Here is a 21,179-nt window from a genome sequence, read left to right as displayed (position 1 = left end):
CCCTATAGGAGGCTTCTAACAGTAAATATTGATCTTTGTTTCTTCTTAAGATCAGCATTTAACATCAGTTACTGAAGAAGACTCAAGGCTGTGAGAATCAATATCAATTATCTTACATCTACTTCCCCCTCCCACAGTTTCCTGTAAGTATCAAACCATGATAATACCTAGGGATGATGGGTGCCTAAAGAATGATGTGTTTTTCCTTCTAAGTTATCACTTTGCTACAGCAAGTGTGCACAAATTCTTAAGGATTTCTCCGGTACGAAAAGCCCAGAGAGAGACAGAGGAAAGTTGCTTACTGTTTCTAGGCTTCTCCTCATCCATGCCTTCATCTTCATTTTCTGGATCAATGTCTTCTGCTTGAGTTATCCAGTCCAGGTACCCCTTCAAGTCCTCCTCCAGTTGCTGCTTCTCCCGCAACTTCTGAAAGTCACCCCGGGCCTTTGCCTTTTCTCTTTCCTTGGAAAACTCCCTGGCAAGAGGGAGGGAGGGGCAGGATGTAGACGGAAAAGATTGAAAAACAATGGATTAGATTGGTTTGCATTGGAAATACTCCATCTCTTAACTGAGACACTTAACTGCCTCTCTTCATTCAAAGTCCCATTGATATGTATGTGGAGCAGTGCCTGTCAGATACACAGATATGACAGCTGGCCTATTTACTTTCTCCCTGCGTTTGGAAGAAACTAAGTACACTTTTACACCTTCAAATCTCAACATTTGCTTATGCATTCAAATTAAATTTACAAGCAACATTTCTGTAAAATGTCACTCTTTTCCTATTATCATTTTTTTTCATATGTTTCTCTTTACTGGTTATTTCTGAATATCTGTGCTAATAGTCACTATTAACCCAATAAGCCAAATTAAATGCCAGGCAATAATTTGACATCTGCAGAGTAGACAGTGGCTCTGACTTAGTGAGGTCTTAACCCAACCTCCAGTATCACAGGTGAAATTGCACCTAAATTGGTCCAGTTGTGGATATAATCAATGGCAACTACCATTCTGTGAGCACATTTAATTGTGAGGGAAAATTGCACCCACAAATTTAAAGAAGTGTGTTTTGCCACAGGAATCCAGAAGAAGAAGCTATTATCTGATTCTGACCGACTAAAACAAAGACTTTGGAAATACAAAAAGAGGGAGAAAAACGTAAGCAAATATTGGCTTCTGAGTGGCTTGGGGGTGGATACTTGGTAGCCTGATGAAAAAGTGTTATTTGGAGTATGTGCTTAACACAGCATGTAGAAAAAAGAATGTCATGTTGCTTATCCATTTTTGTTATGTGGGCTGTCTTCTCACCTCCTTTCTGACAGAGAATCATACATTTCCTCAGCTCTTTTTGAGATGCTACATAGGTCTCCAGTTATATTCTCTGCAATGGTTCTAAGCCAGTGAGATGCTTTTATTTTAAAAAGTGAGTTTGGTGGTACAGATGTGTGCTGAACTGACAGACCTCAAGCTTTGAGACATTTATCCACAGAACAAGTAGAGCATGGGCAGTAAGAGTGGAATCTTCCCACACTGCTCTGCCAACGGGGATCCATCTAGGCTTCTGGGAGCTCGATTTGGTTCTACACAGGCCCTGTGTCTTGCACAGTCATTTACTAAATTGAATATTGGTACCATTTTAGACCCACATAGCAAACGTGTATACGGCTGGCTGAAGCATGAGGCTGGGGGACGCAACCCCACCATCTTTGGGCCAGTTCACTGGCTGGTCAAAAATAATTATTCTCAGAGAGACAGCCAACAAAGGGTGGTATTTTTACAAGTGTTCAACCTTGTTTTGGGTCTACTGTCATTGAAGGCTATGACAGTTTTACCATTGACTTGATTTAATTAGAGAGAGAATTAGACCAAAGCTAAACACTTTTGAAAATCAGACCCAAAGATGTCAATCAGTGTCAACTACTTTGTCCTCAAGTAGCTCAGGTGGAGTCAGTGTCTGCTATTGTGGAAGAAGTGGTTTCCATTTTGTTTAATCCAAAGTCAGCTGAAATCAATGGGAAGATTCCCAGTAATTTCAATGGGCTTTAGATCAAGTCTTTTGTGGGGTTTTTATGCAACTTCCACTGTTAAAAAATAAATATAGTAAAGGGTCTTCCTGAACTGGACAAGCCTGTAGAACAGAGCATGTGACAACAAATACCTGCAGAACCTTCTCTTTTACCATCTTGCTAAGTTTTTGTCTGGCCTTATGGGATTGTGAGAATGAGGGCTGAAAGTGGAGAGCCCTTTGAACTGAGAGTAGCTTCACAATCAGTCCTAAGGTAGTTTTGCCTCAAGGCAGCAATAGTTAACACAAATATGTCAAAAATGAAAAATCAAGCTTTCTTATCCTGGAAGCCACTTTGTTGTTTGGATAGGTATAAAAGATGTATGGTAAAAAATGTAATCAATAATAATAACACTTTCCAATTCTACACCATCTCTCCCCTGGGACTCTCAAAGTGCTTTTAGTCACCTTAATGAATTAGCACCCAGAAAACCCATTTAAGGTTGGTAAATGTTATTAACCCTATTTTATCAATGGATAAGCAGAAGATCAGAGAAATTAGAGCAAAATATAGATCATGCCTGGGTGCTTAAATTTAAGCACCCAAATCCACCATCAAGACAAGTAGCTTGATTTTCAAAGGTGCTGAGCACTTGACTCCACTGTGAACTGTGGGCTGGCCACAGTTACATGGATATGGACTGAAGTGGCTAAGTTGAGACAACCAAATATAAGTAATGTTGGCTTTTAGTATAATGAGTCAGTCCAGATCAGAGTCAGAACAGAAAATTCCTAGATGCCCAATTTAAATGATCAACAATAGCATGGACCTTTCTCCAAAGTTGTATGGGTATTTCCCATTTAAGAAAACCCTCTAAAGAAAATGACACAAACAAATGTCCTTAATTTCTGAGCTGGAGTAACCTTAATACATTGAGAACAAGGAAGGATTGAAACTGATGAACGAATACAAAACATTTCATAGGTAGTATGCACCTTGTAGCCAGGTTAATTCAGTTAATGACCAACAATGATTTATTGAGGTCCCTTCCAACCCTAACATCTATGAATTGTTCCCAAGGGATGGCTATTTAGTATCCTGTGTGAAATGGATTTGTGATTTCAGAGAAGTTCCTAGCACGCAGATCAGCACTTCTCCTAAAATGACCATCCCACTTGGCACCAACTGCTTTCACTGACAGCCCTGGAGAGAGGCTAGTGATCTAATGGGCCTGTTCAACGAATGACCATCTCAAGCTTATAGGAGGTCTTTTCAGAGTAAGGTTGGAATACGATAGCAGGGTGGAATAGGGGAAGCTTGCAGAAGTATCAACCAGCCTGTCTTGTTTCAGGGAATAGGCAAGATCTATTCAAACTGGACAGGTTCTACTAGTGTTTAATTTGCTTCATTTTCTCCCTCTTTCCATAGAGAGCTAAATAAATATTCACTTAGACACAAACTCAACAAACAAGTGATTTTCACTGTGTGAGAGGCTAACTTAACATCACAAGTATAAATACCCTCTCCTGTCCTGTATGCATCTAGGAATGGTTTTCCCTCCCCCTCTGGTGATGTATTACACCATTCTTGTTCTACATCCCATTTCCGTATGCTTTTCTGGTGCTGGGAGGAGCAATGGAAAATGACGAAAACAGCAAAATTACAGCAGTTTAAAGAACTTTCTTTAAGCCCAACACATAGATTCAAACCTGACTCACTCTGGTAGGTGGCATAGAATGTTAGCTCTGGATTATTAGGTTACTGTTAGGTATAGGCTGAACAAAACAGAATTGTGAATCTGAATACCTCCATGATTTAAGGGTGCACAATATTCAAAAGCTGAACTCATATTTGGTACAAATCTCACCTGCTCCCCCATGTCTCACTGGTGGGCTGAAATGGACACCAAAAGCATGAGCACTCTAATTCTTTAGGGGAACTGAAACCAAAAGTCAAAGCTGCTGCTTTAGCTATTATCTAGAATCATCTTGCTTGGACGGAGACATAATGTATGGTATTTTCCTTAGGACATATGTAAATCCTCTGAATCTAAATCAAGTGAATGGTAGGATTATAGCCATGTACTTCAATATCTGTTTTAGCATTTATTTAAGCACATGAACAGAATGTAGCTTGGGTTGATCACAAAGGCTATAAAGAATGAAATACCCAAGGAAGATAGAATATGGCCTTCATTTTAGCCAGATCTGCACACAGCCGTGAGTTCCGCAGCTGCAAAAAGTAGGTGCATTCAAAGCATTTCAGCGAGTGCAATTAGTTGCACCCACAACATTGGGAAGCAATTAAAATTAGGCCTATATGAACAAGAACATAGTATTATCTCTTTGACTGATGAAGTGTAAGAAAACATTTCTCTGCCTACAACTCAGTGGATAAATGGAGGGGGAAATTCAAGAGACACACAGAATAAGTTACTTAAAACTACACTATTCATGAGCAATATTATTATGTACCATCTATACAGAGTAGATCACTAGTAGCTAGGTGTGAGAGAAATAGCCGAGTCTGGGCTCAGGGGCGTGTGGGGGGGGGAGGAAATATTTAATGGCTCAGTATAATTCAGAACTGCTTTAGAAAGTACAATTTGAGATTTGCTTCTTTTTTCCCTCCACAGATTTTTGGTACCCTCAACTTCTCATTGTAGCTTGCTAAGGGCTAATATCTTTTCAGGGCTATGACCAACAAATGGATCCCAAGGTGATATGGTACGTATGAAAAGTACAGTGTAAATGGTGTGGTTATTACAACATACTGTCAAAACATAGTTAAGATGATCCAAATCAATGATGACACCAGGATGGACCATATGATTCATTCCAACTCTCTCTAGGAAGTACTTATGTGTGGTATGACTGTGATGATGTCACTATTTTAGGTGCTATGCACTTAGATACTAAACATTATTTGAGTCTAAGTCAGATGGGGAAATTCAGTTTTCAAATGTCAGCTGAATAATAGGATAGCCAAATGTTCTATTGTTTAAATACCAAGATCAATTCTTTTATAGTGGAAATTTCTTAGGGCTGGCAGTGTGGGCACTGACAACTCTTTTCTAAAATGGACACCATATAATCTTTAATCACTTGCCACAGACTGTCTTTGATTGCATCTTGACATGATAGCTTTGTTAACCCACTTTTAAATGTTTACCAGCCTTTTGCGTTTTACATGCTTACCTGTAGATTTGAATATTAAATAGAGGACTTTCTGGCATTAGGGAACTTTTTTTTGAAAACTGTATCCACACTATCTTTTTCTAGGCTTCCACAGACTATTGCCTCACACTTTACTATCAGGATCTCTTTTCCTCTCCAGTTTCTCATTTGAAGCTCCTCCTTGCAGCAGCTGTCACAGCTGCATGTTTCCCTCAACACAGGTAATGCAGAAATGAATGAACACACTTCAAAACTTATTGTTATTTGATTCTTTTCAGGCAACTAACAGGGGAGAGGGGAAAGAGGGGAGGGGTGTTCTTATTTGATCCTACTGGTTGCTTGCCCTTCCTGTTACCCCAAAACCCATGTACATAATTTCTGAAATGCATCTAAGTTCTCATTCTCTTAAGGAAGTATTGTTCCTGATTGGCAATGGCCCTACAACCAAGAGAACATCAAATATTAAATGTGAGAGGTTAGAGAAGTCTGGCGAGCCAATATGTATGGACTTTGACAACTTTCACTGGAAGCTCATTTAGAAGAAGCAAGATTTTCCAGGAACAAATGCTTAAAAGTAAGGCTTCTAAAGCCATGCTTATGCACCTAAATAATGTGGCTCATTTTAAAAAATAGGAAGCACCCAGAAATGCCAAAATATGGCATTTGGAATCTTATGCTAAGGAATCATTTTTTGAAATGTTTGTTGGCTTGAATCTTTCAATTACCTGGTTTCCCAAGGGCAGCAAAATTTTAACTATTGGGTACTTTAACAGCTGTTTTTATCCAAGGCTACTGCTTACTTGGCCTCAGCAATGATGCTTTGTAGCAATGGGTAAACTGCAGAATGTCTGGGGACATATTAACCGCAAGGCAGAACTGCCTCTCCTATTCCTATGATCACCTTGATAATAGGTCAGAAGGAAATGAAATCTCCCTGTATCATGCCTAATCTTGAAATCTGTGCTACAAAGATGATGTGCCCATAGAAAAACATAATGAGTTCCTTTGAGGAAAACAATCTTCAAGGTTAGTCTGTGCTCCAAAGTCATAACACTAGAACCTCCCAGCTGAGAGAGAATAATTTGGCAGAATTCCCATCCTAAAATATTTGGGGATTTGCCTTATATGCTGCTATTCCCCATTAACTTCCACTGATTCTTCCATGGATTTTACTGTTAATACTTCCCTTCCATGGCATCAGACTATACTTATTGGGGCAGTCTTACAGGTGACTGTTGTTACATGGTTCTTCTCTCAGTTTTCAGGAGCAGGGAATTTTAAAGATACTTTGTTGGTTTTTCCTTTTGTGATTTACTTTTCCACTTCCTAGGTCCACACAATGCCAACTTTTGCTAGTTGCACAGCAAAGACAAGGCATTTTACTAAGGGCTCTAGAGAACGTCCCATCATTGCCCCATTACACTTGTAACCAAAGAGAAGGAATAGAGATACAAATTAAAAATATAAATAATAAAAAAACATTTTCCTGGTACTGCTTACCCGCTAAGCACACCGAGAACCAAGTTAAGTACAAAAAATGACCCTATGATGATTAGTGTAACAAAATAGATCCAGGGCCAGTCCCTTCCTATGGCATCATTGACCTGGAAGAGTGGAATGATAATTAGTGAGACAGGCTCAGTTTCTGAGCACTGCAAGGCTCCAGCCAAAGAGATCCCAAGTCACCAGTACCACAGATGTATCTATTTGCCTTTACAGCAGCTTATGATTGAGACCAAGCTTTCTCCTCTCCAGGTTAGCTGGAGTTCAGAATTTTGGTTAGACTGAAGTGAAATACTTTCATCAGAGAATAATACTCTGCTCCTGCATGCATTTTGGCTGCTGGAGTTGTAAAAGTTCTTTGAGTGAGAAGCAACGTAAAGCTTCCTCAGATTCAGGTGTTTAGCTGTTTGCATGGAGGACAGGAAGAAAGGGATCCTGGTGACAGGGGACAACCCTTATTATGGAGTCTTGCTCTGCAGCATTGGAAAAAGGACACCAAAACTGGCAGCTTACCCGCTCAACACACCAAGAACCAGATTTAGAACGAAAAAGGATCCAAAGATGACCAGACTGACAAAATACACCCATGGTAACTCATAGCCCATAGCGTCCTGCATCTGGAAAGACGAAGGAAAGTTAGAAGACAGAGAGGGAAAGCAGAAATGATTAGGTGAAGGAACAGATGGAAAGGTTTGTAAACAGAGTCTCTACTTTATGCACACATGATTATATCTTATCATGTGTGTTTTTTCTCCTTTATGTTATCTTAATGTATGCGTCTTCCCTTTTGTTTCCTCTGTTCTCTGTTTCCACATTAGTCTGACCTTTTGGGATAACCATTAAAAATAGCAGCTCTTGTCAACAGTCACCACGGAGTACAGTCTCATATAGTAGTTATCTTCCATTCTAATCGTAGGTGAGAACTGTGCTACCTCAGAGGGCAGTGTGCGATAACAGCTGGCAAATGCTGGCTCTTTAATGGCAATTCTCTGGTAACTGCCACACTGTTCACCATAATCATGACAGTCCTTGGGTCCCTTAGAGAAAAATCCTGACAATGCCCTTCATTTTCTGATGCTCTAGAGTGCTTTCTAAACCTTTTTAACCTGTTTTTTTCTGTCTAAAGAAGCTACTTGTGTCAAAAAGTGACTCCCGAATGTCTTGATTCCTGCAGTTTTTGATTCTGTAGCTGAATGGTGTGATTGCAATCCCAGATTTGACAAGACTGTAGGTGGCTGCATACTGAATAGTCTGAGCACCAGAACCTGGCTATATGGAGAACTGTCAGAATAAGTCTTGTAAGCACAAATACCATTATAAGGGCCCCATCCTCTCTTAATATCTGGTTAGAATTTCATGTGTTTGAAAGTTCAAGTGAAAATATATCATCACCAGTGTCATCTTCCTCCCCATCTCAAATATAACATCATTTACCTCCCTTCCAGTTCATAAATATGAATCTCCTAGGCAGATACGGCACCAGCAAAGCCCTAGATTGTAGGCAACATTTTCAGGAGTATCTATATGACCTAGGAACTTAAGTTTGCTATTCAAAAGTCCCCAAATTTTATCTATAATATTTACCTGAGTATAAGTTGACCCCCCAATAATTACATTTTATATATGGGAAATAACATTTTATAGTTATTGGAGATTTGCCTTGAATTTATCCTCCTCCCACAGTAATAGCAGGGAAAATAAATCTAGGGGGATCAGGTAGCCCTCTTGCTCTCTGCCTTTCTCCAACTTTGTCCCTCTGCCCCCTCTATGTGGTCAAACCATGCTTTCTCTGAGCACATAGAAATAAGGAACACATTTGAAAACACCAACCCTGAAATTAAATGTAGTTGTAGGAATTTGCATACAGTACTCATTGACTTAATTCACCCAAAATTGATGCAGGCTACCTTTTTGGTAATTACTACAAGTTTTAGCACAAGTATTCCACAAACACAACTTAGCATCTACTTCTATATAGTACTAACTATGCAAAGTTAGAAGACTGCTGATTTACCACCTAGTTTATTGGTCTGGGCCCCACCAGAGTCAACATCATTTCAAGCCATGGTGACCCCAGAACTTAGCACTGCTTAGTTTGTGTCTGTACTTCACATACCCCCAAAAAAGGATCCGCGTGTTAGTTAGCTCCCACTCCTGACTGGAACCAGGTGTTTTTGTCATAAGTCCTGGGACCCTCTAACAATTTATATGCAGATGAAGCACAGGACAATTTAGTCCAGCTCTATCTCATGGCAGACAGGACCACACTAATCATATGTGACAGGGTGAGAGAGTAGGCAACAGAGTGAGTTGTTTGGGGCCCCTTTTGGTGATGTTTGCCAGACATTTCAGACTGGTGAAGAAAGAGGAATCATTGGAAATGGGAAAGAAAGATGCGGCTCAGTTGTGGGAGTGAAAAGGAACTTGAAATGTATGCAGTATAGTGGCTCACCATGACTTGAAAAAGAGTCAGTTTGAGGGGGACTGTGCTTAATGGGCAATACCCCATATCTTAAGTTGGTTGTACTGATTTCTACTTAAGGTAGGTTCTCTTCAGTATCTTAGCATTTTTTGGTTAAACTCAAATGTAGCATTTTTGTTTCTACGGGGAAGGTGCTAGGGCTGGTTCTAGCCCTTTCTGTGTTGGCTTTCAGGACCAGTGCTAGTCCCTACAGAGGGAGTACACATCTATTATTAAGGGACACTTACAAACACACACAAAATGGTTTCTACCAGCTTCTTTGCTTAATATGGGCTATGTATTTTATAGTCATGTTTAGTGTTGTCTGTGCTTAATCAACTCCATAGCTGTTTTCCATTACTGAGCACATATTGTTTTTGGCAGCAGTTTAAATGATAGATAATGTATTTAATGAGAGTTCCTTGTATGCATTTATAAAGAGAGGGACTTTTCCCCCATGTTGATTGAGGGCAAAACCCCTCATCTTGTATTTGAGTAAATATGGTAGTAAGGTGCATTGGAAAAGTGTATGAGACTGGTTTCTATTAATAAAAAACATTCCTTGCCTTGCAACTTAAACTTTTATCATGATCACAGAGGTAGAAACGTTCTTCATTACTATGGCCATTTACACAATCTTTGGAGAAGGCAGAATTCAAGAATTCCAGGTCTTTAATAGGAGGAGGCAGGGATGTAAGAGTTATAAAACCAATTTTCTGTAGGTAGACATGCATCATTTATTTTTCTTTTAAAGTACAGTCTCAAAAATCCCAGTCCAGAACTTTCCAACTCTAGTCTGATGACTGTTTTTGGCTATAGCTCACAGTTAATGGGGCAAGCCCTGAATCTAGGCAGAGATCCTTCATTTACACCTTAATAAAAGAAGCCTCATTAAAAAAGGGAACTCAAAGTTTCTCTCAGCCACCCTTGTCTAAAGAGAATTTATAGATGCCACTTCTGGAGAAGAATTCCTAGACATCCCTGTTCCCTTCACAAACACAGGAGTTCCTCTACTTGTCTTCTCTCATACATATCTATAGAATTGTTCAGTGGGTCTTATACATAACAACAATAGTGCCTAATATTTACCTAACACTTTGCATCCCAAAGGATCCAAAAGTCTATACAAAAATAGACTGATATAAAAATTAAACATCCACCTCCAAATTGCTGGCTTCTTTGCCATGAAACACAAGACACCATTTAAGAACAGCTCAGCAGCACTGTATAGGAGTGCAGGAAAGGAGGAACAACATGTCCATTTGAAACCACAGACAGAAATTTGGCAACCAAAGTATAATTATGCAAACTGGAAGTGGGCCAGAGGATGAGGCTTAATACTCTATCTCTTATGAAGAATGCCAGGGCATTTTAATGACTATAAATTAACTTTGCAAAATTACCATAAAAATGTAAAAGTGCAGGCACAAAAATGACTTGACTTCCCTTAATCATGAGTGACGATGATAAAAGAAACTTAACAATATATTACTTATCCATCAAAAAATTTACTTAGCCTGAGTGAGTAGATGAATGACGTTTTTTATGGCTCCAATAAGGGTATTACTAAGCTCCTCTGAGTCAGATCCAGAAGGCATTATGGCAGAATTGGGGGACCTTTCAGCAGGGACAGAGTTCCCTGCTCCATCCCACCCCATCCTAAGAAGAGGATGTGGCTAGAATATGCAATGCTCCAGATACTTTTAACTAAAGTGTGGTCCCTGGTAGACTATGACAACTGGAGGCTGCCTGAACTGGCCTTGAGAACTTGGTGCATTTTGGACCTTATCTCTGAATAGTTTTTATCTGCCTTTTACTGCTCACTCTTATGTATAGAGAAATGGCTGAGCAACAACAGTATCACTTTTATTTGTTTGGTCTACGTCATTAGATTTTGCTAAGGAGAACGTTCTTTATCATGGGCCAGATCCTATTCTATTGGCTAGGCATCCTTGTATACTTATGGCATCTAAGTGGTGTATTATTCCAATTTCCTTGTGTTCCTGAAGAAATCATGAAACATCTATTTCTGTAATGCATCTTAGCTTTAACACTCATTTGTAAAGCAATAAAAGCAGTGAGGATGGGGAAGGCCTACCCACCTTCTGTGTTAATGGCTTTTCAGAAACTCAAGCAGAGTGGAATAGGATTGCAGCTAGGTGTCAAATAGGTGGAATATGATCTGGCTCTATGTCTCTTCCTGGACTCTGTCACATAGAGCCTTGTGTAATGCTGAACCCTCTTATGTCGCATTAGGTTCAGTTGGAATTGAAAGAAAGGAAGAAGCAGGAAGTCCTTCTAAGTTGTAGATTCTCCAAGACTTGACTTATTTGTGAAAAATACAACCTTCTTCTAAAAAGGCAGTATAGCATTCATTATCTAGATATTTTTGAATATTTGGGGTGGGGGGGATGAGCAGAGGAAAAATCATGGTTTGCTTAACAGGAATTGGAAAAGAAAACAAATACCTTTGCTCAGAATAACAGCAGCAATGTATTAAAATACTAAGCTCCTCTGCAAAATTACTAAGCTTCTCTGAGTCAGATCCATAAAGCACTATGGCAGAATTGGGGGACCTTTCAGCAGGGACAGAATTTCCTGCTCCATCCCACCCCATCCTAAGAAGGGGATGTAGCTAGACTATGCAATGCTCCAGACACTCTTAAATAAAGTACTAAACCTTATATCTTCAGGTAAGATTACAAGTTCCCAGACAGGAAATACTCCCTGTAAAATTAAGCCATCCCATCAACCAGGGACAACACACTATATTATTATCAGAAAACACCTTCAATCTATGCTTGGTTCAAAAATCTTTTTTGGCTATTTTTCAACATTGTGACTATGTGGTCATTCGTCACAAACATACACCACTGATAGCCATTGGAGGCTTTCATTGCAGAACTGACTTGACTTTAGTGTTAGCTTGTCCTACTTGTTCTCTTGAAGTCAAGAAGCTATCAAGGTAACAGTGACATTAGAAAGTGATTTACTCTTTACATCGCATTGAGTTTGGGGACTGAGGGTGTAGATGCACCACACATTTACATTGGTGCTATCCACTTGTATTAATCTGCTTCTACATCAGTGTAAATGTGGTGGGGTACAGAACAGAGATTTATTGCAGTGTACATAACTCCATTCCAGGAGTAACTACAGACTAGTATAAATTATACTGGTGTTTGAGTTGTGTGTCCACACTTTTAGTCAGTTGTATTTTGATGTAGCCACTTGCTCAATGCAAACAGCTCAGCACCTTGTGGCAATGGTCTATAGCAGCACCCACTGATGACAGCAACTTCCAGAGAGCTGTCTGTTTGTCTGTTTTGGACACAAGTATAACTTACACTTGTGTACAAATGGACATAGGTTACCCTGGTGTAAATGTGTCATATCAGCACCCTGAGATTTGCAGGATGGTTCATGTACAAGCAATCCCCGCTTAACGCTGTTTTGCTTAGCGCTATTTTGCTATAACGCTCTTTTTAAATTGATACCTAATTTCACTTAGCGCTCAGTGAGTTTTGTTATAACGCTTGCGGTTGCCATCTTGGGTCATTAAAAACATTTGTGGTCGCCATCTTGGATCATCAAATAATTTTGGTTTCACTTAACGCATGTTTTGCTTAACGCTCAGTTTTTCAGGAACCAATTAAGAGCGCTAAGCAGGGGTTGCCTGTACTATTGCCATCAGACGTGGGCAACATAATCTAGAGAAAGATTATTTCTCTAGCTCCTGTTATGCAGCTGCTGGGCCTTCTGGCTGCAAGACACATTTTCCCTTATTTTTCCCCAGTTGGACATTTATTATCAACCATATGAGCTTTAACAGAAAAGGCGGATCACCTAGCAATTTTATGATGCTGCAATGGGACTATTGTACTATGTAGGCCTGAATGATTGCACCCTTGGATAAAGGTTGGAGTGACTGCAACCTAGTGTCAATGAAAGAATATATGTGATAATTGTGAGATCGGCTGGGATTTGCATTTGGCACAAGTGCTGATAGTTTGCAGAAATAATCCTGTTTCCCATTTCAATATGATTCCCATCTCTTTTCTGAGCTGTCACATCCTCATGCATGTGTTTTACTATAAGTGGTCAGAAATGTAGTACACGACTGAACGTTAGGCCTGATCTACCATTTATAAGAGAAGGAAAAATGGTCTTGTGGATGAGAAACCCAGATTCCATTCTAGCTCTTTACAAACTTTCTGAGGCTAGAAATAGATGTTGCCCAACAAAGCAGATCAGCTGTGCTGGGATATATCCTGGCATAGCTGATCCATTTCATTGGACAAAATCCATGTTGTCTGTTGTCCTACCTGTTGATCTTGTGAGACAACAGGTGATGTGCTCCCTGTTTGTTATCTCTAGGAAACCTAGAAATTTCTGGGTCTGCATCTCTGCAAGCAGGGAAACCTGACTTTCTCCCCTTCCAGAGAGACTGGAGATTCTGGGGATGCTGCTTTGAAAGCAGGGAAAGCTAGGAACTGTTGTGTGGTATGTAGTCCTCAGGCTGTGGCTATTAATCAGCTAATTGGTGATCTCAAGCCTGGACCACACCAGAGTGCTCCAGCTTTCCCTCTTCTCAAGAAAGGGCACATCTCTCGAAGCACGGAAATTAAGCATTCGCTGCTTGTAGACATGCATCACTGGCAATCTTCCAGACCAAAGGCAATGAAAAGCGATGTCTTTTTCTACCGTCAGTGACCTTAGGAAAGTTGCTTCATTGCCCTATGCCTCAGTTTCCCAGTCTGCAACTGTGTACTAACCCGTCTCAGAGTAAACTATAAGATTAAATGAATATTTGGAAAAGAGCATAAGATTCTCATAGGGAAGGAACCACAGTAGTCCAAAGTATAATTGCTACTAGCGAGCTCACACAGGAGAATATATATACTTTATCTTTTGAAAATCTGAAGCACTGGCATAACAAGCAGAGTTGGTATCCAGGGCAAACCCTGCTGCAGAATTGGGGCGGGGGGAAGGCATGGGTTCCAAGAGGGGCTGTTGGGAAGGTGCAGCAGTTTTATCTATGCCATTAACTCCTAAACCATGTCTGGGCTGAGCTACTGTTGCTGCTGCTATGTGCTCTATCTGTCCCAGCTGTTGCTTTTGAAGCAGTAGCAGTAGCCAGTGCATGGACTCTGTGAGGGTGGGGAGTGATTCCAGTGCCTTCCTAACTTTGTGCCTGAGGAGGGTGCTCCTCTTGCCCAGCCCTAGTTTCCATACTGATCTAGGAACAGTTGTATGCCTTGGGAATGATTTCTAATACATCACAGATCAACAGATTATGCAGAAGTCCATCTGGCCTGTATCCTGGATTGATGCATCTTTCATAAATACCTGTTTGGGTAGTAAGGGGTGAAATCTACTGGCTGCAACACAAGTTCATTGCTATAAGCCAACTTTGGGAATCACTCATTCCACCCAGAGGAAAAAAAATACAAAACACCTCTCTAGTTATATTGGCAACAATCAATGTTGCCTACAGGTTTGAGTTGTTAATAGTTGAGGAGCTTATTCAGGTGCTGTGTAGATAGACAAGTACTGCTGCATGTCCAACTGGGCCTATTCTGCATGGTGTATTGTAACAACAATTCCTTTCTTACTTAACCTTCTTTGTTTACTATCACAGCTACATCTTAGCCTTCAGCTGTAGTTGAAGGCTTTGAATGTGCTGATACAGATAATCCCCCTAAGCAGCAGCAATAGTTGGAATTTTTAGTTCTGTACTTTGTTAAACCTTAACCAAAATCAGCAGTTTCAGCATAAGCTAAGTGATGAAAGAATGTGGAGATGATTCTACCTTTGGAGGTGGTATTGTGACTCCTCCAGATCCCATGTGGAGTCATATTGGGAAGGCAGAATGGGCATTTTGCATAGCTGCTATCATGCTTCAGCTGATTTAGGGGATTTCTATTTCCAGGTTGTTAATCTGATGCATTTCACATGTATTAAATTCATTGTGCTGGTATCTTTACTCAGGGGATGTGGCAGAATGAATGATAGTCACTCAAATTGGAACTAACAAATCTCTACTAGTAAGACAAAAGATATATCAACCTTCCCCACCTACCTATTTAATACGTAATAACAACAGACATATAGGGAGTGGCCTTTTGTCCACTCAGTGCCTAAAGTAGGAACAATTTGCTAGACCGTGCTGCCTTTAGGAGGTACTTTGGGCCAAGCTGTACCCCCAAACAACTGACAGCCTTTACAAACCAAATCTGAGGGAATCACTTCATCCATCAGTGAAATGCATCTGGAAAGGAAGTAAAGCAGCAGTTCCCAAGGAACAGCATTTCAAGAGACAGAATGAAGAATACCTTATTAATGGAAAATATGGCAAAACTCTGGGTTGAGTGAAAGTACGTTATTTGGAACAACAGGGCTAGCTTCCTGTCGCTTGTGAACACTGCTAATTGATTTTTAATGACTGAAGAATATTGCTGTAGATTTTTGAAAATGTAAGTCAAGTGCTTCAAGTACTTCATAATGAGGTGTATAACTTTTTCAGAAAAACATTAATCAAGAAGAATGGGCTACATAATGAACCTGAAGAGTGGTTAGCTCAGAATTTATAAGAGGAAATGTTACTTTAGGCAGCACTGAGCCAACCTGTGGAATTCACTGCCTCAGGGAGTAACTGTGCCAGAAACTAGGGGTATGGCCAACCACCACATCTATAGTTACAGGAAAGCTGTGCTTGTGACCAAAAGAGAAAAGAAAGTATTATTTTTCAAGGAACGATCTATCTGCTGAAGCTTACAAGAGAACAGGCAGCACTATATAACTGATCAGAAGCATTACAGGGTGGGGGGAAACTAGGAGAAAATATGTTTCCTTCCTGCTAGAAGCCCTGACATAAGAAAGTGTCCCTATTCTGAAAAGATGCATAAGCACATCCTTAACTTCAAGCACAAGTTTCAGTGTTTTCCCCAACTGGCCCCCGGAGAGCAAATTATAGTAAAGCAGTACTCAGATGCTACATAAAGGTCCACCAGTGTATTACCATGGAGCCATACATTTATCACTTGAAGATTATCAGGCACAGCCACTATCTTGGGATGGGAGAATACTGCAATTAAAAAGGTCCTGGTACTTTGGATTTAAAAATGATTTTTTTTTTGGCAGGATCTAACCTCCATTTTCTCCCCATCCTGTGAGGAACTGAGTTACTGTACTGTATTCCTAAAATGCTTATAAAAATGTAATTTTAAGTTTGTATGCTTCCGGCTCAGCACTGGAACTACTACAGTTCATGTTGGAAGTGGCAGGGGGACAGAATACTCAAAACTTATCAGAGTCCTGGCCCAGAAGCAATTAAAATGAAGCACACAAAATTCCAGCTTTCCTCTTCACAAGTAAGGCTATGCTGACATGGTGTTAGGAAAAAAAAAATCTGTACTGTGGCAGCCAGTAACTCTTAGAGTTGCCTACGTTTTCTAGGAATTATGCCTGTGTGGCCCAGAAAGCAAAAGATTCAACATTTTCAAGTATTCCTGCTACTCTTATCTGTCTCTACAATACTGTCTTTCCCTGAGACATTTAAAGGTCCAGTGAGTTTTTAAAAGCTTCTCCCACCTATAAGAGCTATGCTCATCCCATCAAGAACCTAAAATGCAACTGATATGACCAGTCAAACATAACTAATACTAACTGAATTCAAAATATGGAGTATTAAGTACACATGGAGAATTGTCTGTGACAAATCTACAGAGTAAAATGAACAAATCTTTGGAAAAACTTATTGAAAGTCAGATGTTAATACCTTTCTTTACATTTGGTAGCATTCAACTGGCTGTCCCATTAAGTCAGTACAGCCAGCTGAGGAATAATTAAGTATTAATTCACAGGGGGAAGGGTATCACAATCTGGCCCAGAGTAAATTCAATTAAAATTTTTAATTGAGGAAATCATGATTTTTGTGGACATTCTGCAAATAGAAAAAGAAATGGTGGAAGACATTATCTTCTGCAAATTAGTCACTTAACTCTGGTGATTACATGGCTTTCAGAACATCTTGGCTCCCAAGAGCTTGTGGGCTTTGCCTGGAAAGCTCTCACTAGCATTCAAAGTAAGCAAAAGTCTGGCTAGGAGAGGAAGGTTTGACTCTTCCCATTCTCACTAGGCCTTTTTGTTTTCCATACAAGTGTAGTAATATCTGACAGTAAACCAGTAGGGCTGTGCAAAATTTCTCCAGCCGTTTTGTTCTGACACTGTTTTGACCAATTTCAAGGTTGAAATGGCAAAATTGGAACAAAACAAAGCCGGTTGAAATAGCCTTGAAACAAAATGAGGCTGGTCGAAATGTTTCGAAAGTTGAAACATTTCAATCATAGGCTGAGAATGGGAAGTCAGTCCAGCTGGGCTGACTTCCCATCCTCAGCGCAAGATCCGGCATCCCCATCTGCTTGATCGCACCAGGGGCGGGAGGCGTGATCAAGCGCGGGGCCTCAGGAACCAGCCCAGCTGGGCTGCCTCCGACCCCCGGTCCAATCCAGCAGCTGGGCTGCCTCCCACCCCTGGTGTGATTTAGTGGGGACATGGGGAATCAGCCCACCTGGGCTGCCTCCCGCCCCAGTGTGATGTAGCGCTGGGGATGGGAAGTCAGCCCAGCTGGTCTGACTCCCAACCCTCAGTGGAACTCAAAACAGCATCAAAATAGCCTTTCTGTTTTGATGGAACAGAACGAACAACTATTTCAGCTCAAAATGAAATTCGAGACGAAACACTGTTCCCTTGAACTGGTGAAACTCAAGGCGAAATGGAACGGTGCCATTTTGCACAGCCCTATAAACCAGCTCCCCAGGTGGTTAGGTATTTTCACAGGTCTTTGTGCACTGGCCTGTGATTATGACATTTGTGATATGAAGAAATATGTGTCTATATGTGTGGCTGTTTACCACCACTGGATAAACTTGGGACAGATTGTGAAATTTTTCTCTCTCATACCCATACGTGGTCTTGCTTATATTGTAACCTTTCTTGTAGCAGTTCTCATAAGCATCCTAAATATGCACTTCAAAACATATCCAAAATCAAGGTGATCTTAAGGTATGTTGGTCTCCTCTTCTCAAAGCTATAGAGAATAAGGTTGTTTCTAAGGCAATGAAAAACCTCCAATCCTGAGCCTCTAGCTATTTTGGCAACAACTATGAAGAAACAACAAAAAAGGACTGTTATACCTGCATAAGTAGCACATCTGAGATTTCTATGGCAAATCTCTACAAGACTTCACAAGAGATGCTGTTACACAAAGAACATCCATATGGCCCCAAAGTCATCCAGGATTACACCTGCTACTCCACATCAGACCCACCTATGGTATCACAGTATGGTTTCAGTGAAGATGGGGAGTTCTTTTATCTCTTTCAAATTTTTATCCATGAAAAATCCCATTGCCTGGCTTCGCTCACTCAGTTCTTGATCTGGCAAAGCTCTTGACTGCTTAGATACCTTTATGCACATATGCAGTCCCCCTGAAGTCAATGATCAATATATTGTTACCTGTATAACTGAAGTTAATGGGACCATTCATGTGCTTGAAGCTAGGCACATAAATAGCTGGACTGGGACTTGACTTAGAATTGTTGAGAGAGGTATTAGAATTGTTGGCCATCTATTATGGGGAGGCTTTTTTCCCTGCAAATTCCCTGAAAAAGGTCAAGAAAGAATGAGACATTTGAACACCACAATGGTTGATGTAACAAAACAGTTTTAAACATTTCAGTCTTGGCAACTGAAACTTTAGTGTACCAAGAGAAGAGTTCATGTCCCTTTTATCAAACTGAAATATTCTTTCAGCTTCTCAGCATTCATAACCCAGGTGATAAAGCATGGAAATTGCAGGTTTCAGAACAAACAAGACAAGGGTGGGTAGAGGAAACAACAAAAAAACTTGAAAATATTTTATAGGCCATAAAATACTGGGTAAAACTGCTGCCAAATAACAAAATTACAATGAAAACCACCCCCACCACTGGTAACCCATCTCCCTTTTCTAAAATTCATCATTCCTTCCTGGATGTTTTTTTTTTTTAATTGTTTAACTTTATCACTGTCTTAAAATATTTTGGTGCTTTGTCATTGGTAACATTAGTAGAATTACTGATATGGAGAAGACACCAGAGAGCTCAACTTAAGACTTTACCTTTAGCCAATAACCGTCAATGGGCCAACGACTCCTGTTAAAAATGATTATTCACTGTGTTCCTTAAATGGACTTCATTTCAAAGTACTAAGGAGAGGACAAATCTTCAGCAATTCACATTTGCCTCCTTGGCTCTAAATATTTACTTTTCTGGGTCTCATTGCCATAGTATCTGAATTCTATTAAATTTTACAAATAGAGTTACCATATTTACAAAAGTATAAGGCACAAAAATGAGTTGAGCGCTCTGAATCATGAGTGATGATAATAAAAGAAACATAACAATATGTTATGTATCCATCAAAAAACTGTATGATAGATACCTAGATCCTTTCTTAAAATATCTTCAAGAAGCAGAGCTGGGGAGAGTGAACTTATGAAGGGCAGGGAGGAGCAAGAATGGGAAGTGAATGATCTTGGTAAGTCATTTTGTTGTATGACTACTGGAAAATCATAGCCAGCTGGTATATGTTAAAGCAATAAGCAGGCTGTTGTAACCTACACCAGGACCAGGACTTGAACAAAGATACCCTTCTAGTTAGGAGCTGTCTGAAGGCAGATAGTTTGGAAACATGAATTTCCGTGTAAAACATGCCTGGGAGATTTACTACTGTTTTACAATGTTAGAAAGGCATATACTAATTACCTTCAATAAGGACTGCCCTGATCATATCTGTCCCTTTAGTACATGACAAGGAAAAACATCCTTACTAGGACAATTGGTCAAGTAAATTTATTTCCACTGACACTTAGTCATACTTTAATCACTCATTGCATGTCAGTTATATCCTTTGAGGATATGTCCATTTTCCTACTTAAGTAAAGCTGTCCAAGATGCATACTAAAAACACTATCTTTTGACTATCTGTCCCTCTGTATTTTACTTTGACACTGAGACCTTCAGCTGTGCTCTTCAGTCCCCAGTGTATGCCCACGAGATTCCATGACATTGTTTTACTCTCTGGTCAATTTTTGTTTTCATTTTCCTTGTGGTTTTGGTTCACTCGAACACTTCTTTTTTCAGTCAGCTGCTCTTTAGCAGCTTGAATTATTATGGGAATTATAAGGTCTGTGTGTGGGTCATTTTGGAATTTTCTGTAGAGCAGGAAGAGAATTAAACTATGCATTCAAATTCCAGTAGGTCAAAATGTTTGTGAGACATAATGATTGAACTGGAGCAGCTTCACTGCAAACAGTTCATGCTGAAAATGTGTGCTGATCATATATTTTTATGGTATGTTTGTTCTGCAACAGAAGGAAGGGGAGAATACTGGTTCAGGTGTGTTTATTGCTTGCCTTTATTAACCTGTAATTTTGAATAATCTCCACATAAATATAACTGTAAAACATCTACTCCCATTAATGTATGCTGGTGGGTAAATCCTCACCCTTTTTGAAAATACAGGGATATATTTTTAGGATCTCGGGTGACTAGAGGGAACACATGAATGCAATTCTGTTTTTAGAATCAGTCAAGTTAGATGGCATTGATTATGCTATATTAGGACATGAATAACAACAGAGCATAAATTGTGTGAATGTCTAAGATGTTCATCTTTGGAACAGAACACCTTCATTTTAACTCATCAAAATATCAGTGAACAATTCCTGTAGTCCAGTGCACAATTAGAGGGAAAATAGTTAAAAATGTCTAAAATATATCATTTGTCTTTTATTGCACCCAACTGTAAAACTTTTACATCCATCTAGTGAGAACATAGGAGAATGCTGTGTTCCTGTGAAACAGGTTTGTCAGACTATTAGCATACTGCACTTCTATATACAATATTAGTTCTGCAGCTAATATTCCTTACAAAGGCAGCCAACTTCCGGATTACAATGAGACTTCCATCACTCATACTGATCACAAG

The 21,179-nt window shown here is 39.9% G+C and overlaps 1 protein-coding gene across 2 annotated transcripts in view; it reads right to left on the bottom strand.

Moving 5' to 3' along the window:
- Positions 1 to 21,179, bottom strand: part of CACNA1C (calcium voltage-gated channel subunit alpha1 C) — a 774,332-nt gene that overhangs the window by 180,158 nt on the left and 572,995 nt on the right. The window contains exons 8-9 of one of the 2 annotated variants that reach the window (XM_059726516.1): positions 7,199 to 7,302; positions 303 to 475 (exon numbers count right to left, since the gene is read on the bottom strand). In XM_059726516.1, coding sequence (XP_059582499.1) covers positions 303 to 475; positions 7,199 to 7,302 — 277 coding nt within the window. Of the gene's footprint in view, positions 1 to 302; positions 476 to 6,682; positions 6,787 to 7,198; positions 7,303 to 21,179 lie in introns of both variants that reach the window. The other variant, XM_059726515.1, reaches the window with a different exon arrangement.

The sequence above is a fragment of the Alligator mississippiensis genome, chromosome 4 (assembly GCF_030867095.1).
Source record: "Alligator mississippiensis isolate rAllMis1 chromosome 4, rAllMis1, whole genome shotgun sequence".
In the NCBI taxonomy this organism is placed as follows: Eukaryota; Metazoa; Chordata; order Crocodylia; family Alligatoridae; genus Alligator; species Alligator mississippiensis.
This window is presented reverse-complemented; position numbering and strand designations above follow the sequence as displayed.